General features: G+C 35.5%; 1 protein-coding gene across 6 annotated transcripts; it reads right to left on the reverse strand.

Annotated features, from left to right (window-relative positions):
- Positions 1 to 442: 442 nt before the first annotated feature.
- LOC107843106 (serine/threonine-protein kinase PCRK1) lies at positions 443 to 8,106 on the reverse strand. 6 transcript variants are annotated; one of them, XR_001666258.2, is made up of 8 exons: positions 7,953 to 8,106; positions 7,169 to 7,216; positions 6,857 to 6,922; positions 5,586 to 5,993; positions 2,505 to 2,765; positions 2,201 to 2,323; positions 912 to 1,502; positions 443 to 794 (listed from the first exon to the last, which is right to left on the reverse strand). XR_001666258.2 is itself a non-coding variant. In XM_016687281.2 (8 exons), the coding sequence occupies exons 4-8, from the start codon at positions 6,857 to 6,859 to the stop codon at positions 996 to 998; spliced, it is 1,302 nt and encodes a 433-aa protein (XP_016542767.1). In that variant the 5' UTR covers positions 6,860 to 6,922; positions 7,169 to 7,216; positions 7,829 to 7,863; positions 7,953 to 8,087; the 3' UTR covers positions 443 to 995. The 6 variants fall into 6 exon arrangements, 5 of the variants coding, with proteins under 5 accessions (XP_016542767.1, XP_016542766.1, XP_016542768.1 ...); XM_016687281.2 differs by adding an exon at positions 7,829 to 7,863 and having other exon boundaries at positions 443 to 1,502; positions 7,953 to 8,087; XM_016687280.2 differs by having other exon boundaries at positions 443 to 1,502.
- Positions 8,107 to 10,657: the final 2,551 nt, after the last annotated feature.

A 10,657-nucleotide genomic window follows, 5' to 3' on the forward strand; every position in this document is an offset into this window, starting at 1 on the left:
GGGTCACACCATCATTCTGAAGTCCCTTTTCTGTATTATTGAGTTAGTCATCTCTTTTCAGTTTGTTCATGTATTAGAATTTTAAGTTTTAAAGTTAAATTTGATCTAATGTTCTCGTATGGATGATGCATGAATGTTTGGTATTTAATCAATTCGAATTGTGCAAATTTTAAGTCTTATGTACCGGAATGCCCTTTTTAACATGGTAAATGAGAAATAGTATAGCCAACCCCAACTTGTTTAGGACTAAAACAAAGTAGCAGTAGTAGTTCAACAAAGGAAAGTAAACAAGTCTCCCACTTTCCTTTTTTCAACCAAACATTGTGTACAGAGTACACAAGAAGATAAAACAAACAAGTACACTATAAATCAAAATATGCACCCTTCTAACATTGCAACATTGACAGTACAAGGCATCTCTTATAGAAAACTGCTCATCTAATACCACAAAAGAACTCATTTCCATTTTCAATGTTAAAATGATTGTGTTACAACATCCAATGTTTCACTTGAATGTTTGTTTCAGATTACATTCCTACACAAACATGACTCGAAATAGAAAGAGTTCAATATAAGACTAGACTTGATTTAACTTATATCGAGGAGCCTCGCTAATTTTCATGTATAACAAATCCAACCTTCTCATATTTGTTCATTTTCTTGCATATTCTGGAAAGTAGAAACTATAGAAGATGTGACTGAAAATATCAAGATCAGTATTACCATGAGAGCTTCAGATTCCTTAAATCAAACACCAAATCCCTTCATTCATCGTTATAGATCGTCAGAAGATTCTGCAGCAAGTCACATATAATGTTCAAAGTCACCACACGCTGTCAATTCTAGAGAAATAACAGAAGAGATCTTGCTCATTCATATTGGGAGTAATATAAACTCCACTTCTTCATTACCTTTCTCTCCGACGAATGTAATGTTTTGTTAACTCTTTCTTTCAAATCCTTTTTTTTTGTTTGTGCATATAGGAAACTATTATATTAACAGGTGTTTATCAGCTTTGTTGACCACATGCGTACTAACCGGCCACCATCTCCGAGTTTGATATCAGTTATCCTCCTCTTACCTTTCCTTTCAGATTCCGGTGAAGTTGGTTCTGCAATTCTCACAGGTGGTTCAGGATTTCCTATTCCTGTTGACGTCTCGATAACTTTGTTCACCATTACCAGGACTTCACTCATTTTCGGCCGTGACTTTGGATGTCTGACCAAGCAGCGGTTGGCGACAATTGAGAGCTTTTGGGCTGACCTTGAGATTTTACCGTCAAGCCTTGGGTCCAATATCTGCTGAAACTTCTTCGAATCTGATATGTACGGTTTTACCCACTCTAGGAGCTTCTGCTCACTCCTAGGACGATTTCGATCTAATGGGCGACGACCAGTAATCAGCTCATAGAGAAAGACTCCATAGCTCCACACATCACTCTTGGAAGTGAGACGGCCAGTTTGAACATATTCAGGAGCAGCATATCCCATGGTTCCAACAACCTGACACGATAGAGAGGTGATATGCAACCGGACTACAACCATGATGAATTCTTAGGTTCGTCATTTTGAAGCCATATATATGTATGGCATCATAGGAAGAAACAATATAAGAAAAATGTTGGCAAATATAAAGGGAGTGTTGGAACCGTGCTTTATTCATCGACTTAAAACAGCTAACGAATGAAATCAATCCTACGTTGCTGGGCAGGTTCTTGGAAAGCATGCTAGGGACGAGGAGTGGTTTTGGTGTTGAATATGCTTCACCTTCTCCGTTATCTTATGTCTATAAGGTAAGGAAAAGTACATATTTACCTAAAATTGCTAAACTGACAGTGGACCAAAAGTGAAATGCAATAAGTCAATGGCAACTTTGGCAACAAGTTTCTTGGCTTTCCATGAAAAGTAACGGAGGAACCATATTGTTAAAACGTGACATGGATGAAAAATAGAATTAAGAGACACAGGACGATCTTTTGCAAGGAAATCCAGGGAAGAAAATAGATAAATCATTATTGATCAATCCCACAAAACGAGTTAGGTCTATAAGACTACATCAATGTCTTTTAATACTCCTATGCTAGTATCCTACATCAACTAGAAAAGCTAATGAATAAACAAGAAAAAGTTAAAAAGACCACAGGACAAGATCGTCAGGACACATGTATTAAGATGCATGCAAAGGAGTTACAGGAGCATACCGCAGTTGAGACATGGGTTAGACCATCAGGAGGTCCCAACCTAGCCAATCCAAAATCTGACAACTTTGCGTTCCATTGCTCGTCCAAGAGAATGTTTGAAGATTTGAAATCTCTGAAGATGATCTACAATATCAAAAAAGAGAATTAGAAAAGAGAGACATCAGGCTTCCCAACGATTAAAATAGCTGACTGAAAACAATAACAACTTGAGCTACCAAAACAAACGGCACAAGGGCGGTGAAGTCCTTGCTAGTTACACATTTGCACCTTTATATAGGTGTAAATAGCTAAGTGGAAAAAGCACCTGAACATCCATTTCTTCATGTAGGTATGTTAAGCCACGAGCAGCATCTTGGGCTATCTTTAACCTCATTGCCCAGGAGAGAGGCGTTTCTGACCTAGCTGACAAACGGTTTTCAACACTTCTGTTAGGCATGTATTCATATACCAAAAGCCGCTGGATTCCTCTCTCATCATCTTCCGCGCAATAGCCAACTAATTTGACGAGGTTTCTGTGTTCAGCCACTCCGAGAACATTAACTTCTGTCACCCACTCTTTGTGGCCCTGTTGAATTGAAGCAAGAGGAGTACATTACTACAAATTGGAATAAGAACATGCTTATCACGTTTTATTTATTAGCATGGTTCATTCCATTGAATTATCATGTTCACCACATGTCCAATAAGTTGGTTATTCTGCAGAAGATTCCCTACATGTCTATAACCATCAAGGTGTTCTCCTAGTGACCATAGTAAAGACATAGAACATCAAAAGTTGCTATGGTGTGTGTCAGCAGCATTCTGAGAACCATAAACCAACAAAGTGGTCCTAATGACCAAAGTAAAGATATTGCAGAATGTCAAAAGCTGCTGCGTAAGCAGCTTTCCAACTACCTTAGTCAGGAGCTGGCAACGTACAATTACATGCAGAGCAGAAGATTTTCTAGTGTACGAACTCTTTCCACAATTGTATGACTTATTAAGTACTTCAGAATTGACTAATAGGTTCAGATTTACGAATTCCAAACTAGTAGGTTCAGATTTAAGAATTGTCTGTACCATTTGCTCTTAGGAGATTATGTAACAAATACATATGGGATTCAACAAAACTCCAGAGAATAGGATCAAGGTGGGCTAGGAATAAGTGATCTAACCAAACACAACAAGAGTTTACTGATGAAATGGTGGTGGAGGTATGGCAGGAGACACCAAGTCTATGGAAAGAAGTGGTTATGGAACCAGCTTGTGGAGATCAATCAGGAACTTATGGCATGGATTCTCTGAAAGAATTTATTTTAATGTGAAAGATGGCAAGAGGATTCTGTTATGGCAGGATAACTGGTTAGGGAATGGTACTCTCAAGCAAATGTTCCTGACATTTTCTTAGTAAATCAGAAGCAAGAATCTCCGCTACATGAAATATGGTCTAATCAAGGTTGGAATTTAACCTATAGAAGATTGATGCAAGATTGGGAGAATGAAAGATTGGCCAGTTTTTATGGCACGCTAAACCAATGCAAAGGGCTACAGGAAGGGGAAGACACCTTATGATGGAAATGTCACAGTAAGGGCATTTTCACTTTAAGTTTTGCATACAAGGACTTGAACCAGATGGGTTCTCAGATTAATTTTCTACCCAGGAAGCTTATATGGAAAATCCAAATTCCACACAAAGTAGCTGTTTTTACTTGGCTAGTTGTGAAAAAAGCTCCTTTAACTCAGGAAAACCTACAGAAGAGGGGCATACATTTGTGCTCCAGATGTTTTTTTTTGTGAAAAGAACGCAGAGACAATTAACCATCGGTTCTTGTAAAGCGGTGACCCAGTTATGGAATCTATTTACCAACTTCAGAGGCATTAAATGGACCATGCCAGGAAGAACAGAAGAGGCATTATTAAGCTGGAATACTGAGGGGGAAGGCAGCACCAACAAAAGCAGATGGAGAATTGTCCCAGCAGTAATATGGTGGACAGTATGGAAGGAGAGGAATTCTAGGTGCTTTGAAGACAGCAACAGCTCTATACAGAAGTTAAAATGAATTGCTTTATAAGTTTTGCTATTGATGTAGTACAGAGTATATAGATGATCCAATTTCTATTGTAGACATCTTAGGATCCCTGTAAGAAGAGATAGGGTCTAAAGGAAGTTTATATTTTTGCTCTTTTGACGGTTGGATCATTGATGTAAATTTTGGCCCCCAGCATTATGTGCTGATGATTTATACACAAATTCAGTTACATTCATCAAAAAAAACAATTGGAGCACCAAGAGGAATAGGGCCCCTCATGGTGTTGGTCCCTGGAAGCACACCAATAATCTGAAGGATGATTTCTTTCAAGAAGTGTCCTGTAGGATTAGGAATGGCACCTCAGTTAAGTTTTGGAATAATAAATGGTTGTCTAATACTCATCTAAAAGACTCCCATCCCAGACTCTTCCTAGTAGCAGTAGAAACAGACTCCACGATTGCAAGCAACAGGGATGGAAACATCTGGGCTATTCGCTTTAGAAGAAACATTCAGGATTGGGAACTGGAAGAACTCTTTGATCTGTATAAATCTTTGGAAGGTTTTCCAGTGAATTCTCAAACAGCGGACAGCCTGAAATGGGGAGATTCAAGCAAAGGAGTGTTTTCAGAGAAGGCAGGTTATAATATTATGAATGCTGTCAATATTTTGACTGATCCTTGGCCTTGGAAATTGATATAGAAGACAAAACTATCCACCAAAGTCGAGTGTTTTACTTGGAAAGCCCTCAAAACTGCCATAAGTCAGGATAATCTAAAAAAGAAGAAGATGCCGCTGGTGAACAGATGTTATATGTGCCAAAAATACTTAAGAGCAACCCCAAACAGCTTAAAAGGAGCAGTTGAAAGTTGGAGCTTATGGAAAGTAGATAGAGCCATCAAGAAGATCTGGCAAATGATCCCCGCATGTATTTTTTGGTGTCTATGGACGGAGAGAAACAACAGATTCTTTGATTGGACTTCAACTCCTAACTGTGCTCTAAAATCTAAGTGTTTATTCAACCTTCTTTATGCATCTTCTTGATGCTTTTCAATACAACTACTTATTACTTCATCCTCCAGCGGCGAAAAACATGTTGATATTGGAATAGAAGAAGTTCAGCATCACTGTGCTTCAGTCGCATATAAGATGAACACAAGCATGCCTAGACGTTAGGCATCTCAATTCAAAAATCTACAGAGATAATGATGATTGAACTTTCGTGATGCTTATCCATCTATGAAGTTAGGAAAAATGAATCCTTTTCTGTACTTATCTCATTTTTAGATATGTGAAAGGTCATATTGGACAACCCCCACTACGGAAAATACTAGTGCAAGATACTAATATTTATTCGAGCTTGAAAAAGAAAGTAGTACCTGTAATCCTCTCCTACTAAGTTGTTTTACAGCCACATCAATCTTTTTAACTGAATCTTCACCACATTTTACTGTGGCCTTATATACAGATCCAAATCCACCCTCACCAATCTTGGTAAGACGGTTGAAATTCTTTGTTGCGGCTTTCAGTTCTGAGAATGTAAATGCCCTGAGATCGGAAGGCCTATCGGACAGGCTTGGGACTTGGCTCCTTCCTCTGGACTCTGTGCTGGTATCTGATACATTCTGCGAGCTGGACTCACGATGAGAATGCCGAAATTCACTATCAGAAAGAGCAAAAGAGGACAGAGCTGGATTTGACTTCTCTGTCTTAGGTTCTTCTTTCTCCTCACTCGTGTAGAACTGAAAACACTTCATGTCTTTCAGTATACTACTAAATAACCCTCCCTGCAGGTTCAAATCCAGAATGGTCCATTAATATTCGAGTCATTTCACATAATTGTAATACTTGGCAACGTATTGAAGTATATCGTATTTGAATATCTAATTACACTGATATCTGCAAAATCCAAGACTTTAAGGAACAGGAAAAATCTGCATGCCTTGTTTAAGTAAAAACAAGAAAACGGTAACGAAATATTCAAAAATGAAAATGATAAATAGGCAGAAGACTAACCAACCAATCAATGAAAATGCAAAAAGTGAAGCCATTGGTAATAAATCAAGTCTTTCCTACCAAACCCGATGGCACAATTGCTCCATGGCTCTCAAAAGAAATACAACAACATACCCGGTGTAATCCCACGAGTGGGGTCTAGGGAGTGTAGGATGTACGCAGACCTTACCCCTAGCTTTGTGGGGGTAGAGCGGTTGTTTCCGATAGACCCTCGGCTATTAAGTAGCAACGCAAATGAAGCAACAAATAGTACCACAAATAGAAGAATAAGAATACGCAATTACTAAACAATACCATCTATAGTGAGAAGAGGAAAGGAGAAGGCTAGCTCCCCACCTGACCCACATAATGCGCGACAACACCCACCTACAACACCACTCAATCCAAACTAATTATCTTGGTTGTATGAATTCTCAATATCCATTATGTTTCATTTGGACCAAAAAAGTTGACCCAACTACTTGAAAACAATACTTAATCATCAACACAAAAGCTAAATATAACCTTAAATATTAATCATCTACACAAAAGCTAAATACAACCTTAAACATCCATATCCATTTGTTGCCATGAAAATCAAGCAAAATAGAAACAACCCAAAAAGATAAAATTACCAGAAATTTAGAAAACCCACCATCTACGGGGCACAAGATTCAATCTTTTTCAATTCTTGGATAGCCAAAAGCCCAATTTTAAGTTCCTGTGAATACAGAGACGTGCACCTAGCTTAATAAGAGGTTTCAAATACATTCAATAAAACTAGCTTCTACGTGCATCACACGTGTATCTCGTGCGACGTACGTGCATCTTATGAATCGAATCGACACATTTTAGATTTTTTAAAAATGTGAAAACTTGAAAATCTCAATAACCCATAAAAACCCTCATTCAATATTTTACTTTTACTGCCAATAGACACACACACAAAAGGGTACAAAAGACTAACCTTTTTAGGCTGCTAAATTTGAATCCACAGCATAATTTTTATCTCAATCTGTTCACAAATGGCAGTATTATTAAAATTGACAAAACTGCTTGAAAACAATACTTATTATCAACACTGGAACTAATATACAACCTTAAATTTCCATATGTATTTGTTGCCATCAAAATATAACCTTAAATTTCCATATGTATTTGTTGCCATAAAAATACAACCTTAAATTTCCATTTGTATTTGTTGCCATAAAAATACAACCTTAAAGTAGAAAACCCGCCATCCACAAAGTGCAAGATTCAATCTTTTTCAGTTCTTGAATAGCCAAAAGCACAAATTTACAGTTCCTGTGACTACAACAACAACAACAAACCCAGTATATTCCCACGTACCAGGGCCTGGGGAGGGTAAAATGTACGCAATCCATACCACTACTTCCGTGATTAATGTAAAGAATTGATTTGGGCCCAACTCAACCTCAACAGCAGTTGCCATAAAAATCCTTGAAAACACTACTTGATTATCAAGACAAAAGCCAAATACAACCTTAAGTTTCAAATATGAGCTAACTACAACCTTAAATTTCCATATGTGTTTGTTGCAGTAAAAACCAAACAAAACAGAAACAACACCAAAAAGGTAAAATTACCAGAAATGTAGAAAACCCACCATTTACAAAGTGCAAGATTCAATCTTTTTCAATTCTTGAATAGCCAAAACCCAAAAAACACAAAATTACAGTCTAAATATACACAAAAGTGAAAAGTGGTACTCAAGATCTCAAAAAGCTCACCTTTGTGCTGCTAAATCTGAACACACAGCATAATTTTTATCTCAAACTGTTCAAAAATAGAAAGTTTATTTATGTGAATTTTTTTGAGCTCCAATCAGGATAGCAAAGACTTTTTGTATATGACTTGAGAAAAGTCTTCACACGGCAACATTTGAAGTCTGCTATTCAAACAGTCACATAAAAACTATACCCCACAAAAAAAAACTTAGGGAAGTTTCTTCAACAGTTTACTATATTCACACTGTTATTATCAAGAATGTTTATTTTTTTATATAAAATAGTGTTTGAGTCAGCTTTCACGTACCTTGATTATATACAGGCGATACGTGTTAACTCACACCAGCAAGATAAGTAACAGATATCAGTCCAGCTTTGTCCATTAAGACTAAGACAGATGAAAAGAATCACCAAATACAATGGCGGAGCTGCGAAGGATGGTCAGATAAACACCCTTCGTCGGAAAAACATTTCGAGTATACAAGTTAAATATAACTATTTATGGTTATATACATGTTGTTACACACCCTTGACAAGCTAGAGAAACATAGTCTAGTGGTCAAAAGTGTGCATTTCCGCATCAACAACCTGCGTTTGAACCTTGGCAAGTGCAATAGTGCTTTATTTTCTTTGTTTTTTAAATAGTCCTTTGCCGAAGAGAAAATATAAACACCCTTAACTAAAAATCTGGCTCCGCCATTAACCTAATATGTTTTGTCCGTGAAGCAGAAAAAGTTCTCAATTCAGTTCAATGACCACTAGGCAACAGCAAGAAGATTTTCTTTTTATAAACTTATTGTCGGGTAAATTTTCATGCACCTTGATCATGTCTATGTGTTAACTTATACCAACAACAAATATCGGTACCTTTGTCTGTTAAGATTAGGATAGATGAAAGGATCACCTAATATATTTTGTCTATGAAATAGAAGTTTTCAACTCAATTCAATCACCACTAAGTAACACACCGTTGAGTGCCATTTTTCAAAAAGATTTATTTTATAAATTTATTGTTCGAACCAACTTTCACCCACTCTCAATTAGATTCATGCTAAACATGTTATCGAGTTAATAAACCTCAAAAGTTACAATCGATTTTTATCTCATAAAGTCACTCAACTTTAATTTTTACTTCAAAAGTCACTCAACTATCACATTTTTACTCAGAAAATAACTCAATGTATTTAATTATTTTTTTAAAAATAGAATTTACTTATTCGAATTTTCTATTTAAAAAAAAATGTAAAATAAAAAGTATCACTTTAATGACTGTTTTATTCTGCCTTTAAGAAAAATAAAAAATAAAGAGGACAAAAGAAGATAAATAAAATAAAGTTATAAAGTATTAAAAAGGAGAAAAAAGAAAATGCACGATATTTTAGTTTATTTTATTTTCTCTTTTTTTTTCCTCTTTATTGTTTTTCCTTTTTTTTTTCCTTTTCAAAGACAAAATAAAAATTAAATGTAAATATAAAATATAATAGTAATTTCATTTTGTACAATTATAATTCTTAATTTCTAGATTATACTGTAAATGTTTGATTTATGAAAAAAAATTATGAGAAGAAAGTAAGAAGGTGAAGAAAAATGAGAAAGAGGAGCGAGAAATATTAATTTAGGGGTACGAGGATAAAACAGTCATTAAAGAGATACTTTTTTTAGAATTTTGTTTTAAATAGAAATTTCACGTAAGGAAATTCTATTTTAAAAAAATAATTAAATAGGTTGAGTGACTTTTTGAGTAAATATATGATAGTTGAGTGTCTTTTGAAGTAAAAATTAAATTTGAGTAACTTTTTAAGATAAAAGTTCATAGTTGAGTGACTTTTAAAGTAAAAAAATCAAAGTTGAGTAATAGTTGAGTGACAGTATAAGTTATTAACTCACATGTTTATCTCTGCAAGTAACAAATATCATGTAACTTTATTCATTGAGACTGGACAAATGAAAAGAATTACCTAGTGTATTTTGTGAAGTTCTCAGCTTGGTTCATTGACCACTATGGATACCATTGGGTGTCATTTTTCAAGAAGATTTTCTTTTTATAATGCATTTTTCGAGTCAGTTTTCACGTACCTTGATTATATTCATGCGATGGATGTGAACTCATAACAACAATAAATATCAGGTAATTTTGTCTACTAAAACTAGGATAGATAGAAAGAATCACCAATGTATTTTGTCCATAAAACAGAAGTTTTCAACTCAGTTCATTAACCACTAGGCAACACCATTGAATGCTATTTGTTCAAGAAGATTTCTTTTATATATGTATTGTCCAGACCAGCTTTCACGCATCTCGACTATATCCAAGCAATATCTGTTAACTCACACCAGCAGCAAATATCAGATAACTTTATCTATTAATACTAGGACATATGAAAAAAAGATCACAACCTAATATGTTTTATCTCGTATTTGAATATGAGACTTCAATTCTTAATGCACTTCATCGACCACTATACAACACATTGAGTGTTATTTTTCAAGAAGTTTTCAAGAAAATTATTTTAATTTTTACTAATCAAAATAGATGGAATTGCATAGTCACAATGTGAAAGGTAAGGGTTTTGGGTTAGCTCTCATGTTCCTCAAATAAATTTATTGGACCAACACAAATATAGGTAAATCACCGGCCATCAAAGTTACGACATATGAAAAGAATCATCTAATATGTTCTGTCTCTCTCTCAAAATAAAATATAAGAT

This window comes from Capsicum annuum, chromosome 9 (assembly GCF_002878395.1).
Source record: "Capsicum annuum cultivar UCD-10X-F1 chromosome 9, UCD10Xv1.1, whole genome shotgun sequence".
In the NCBI taxonomy this organism is placed as follows: Eukaryota; Viridiplantae; Streptophyta; class Magnoliopsida; order Solanales; family Solanaceae; genus Capsicum; species Capsicum annuum.

Excerpts from the sequence above, each read along its gene's own strand:
- LOC107843106 (XM_016687280.2), bottom strand. Across the intron at positions 2,766-5,585 it reads TTAGTAGGAGAGGATTACAG|GGCCACAAAGAGTGGGTGAC; the intron begins GTACTACTTTCT and ends TCAATTCAACAG. Across the intron at positions 2,324-2,504 it reads ATGAAGAAATGGATGTTCAG|ATCATCTTCAGAGATTTCAA; the intron begins GTGCTTTTTCCA and ends TTGATATTGTAG.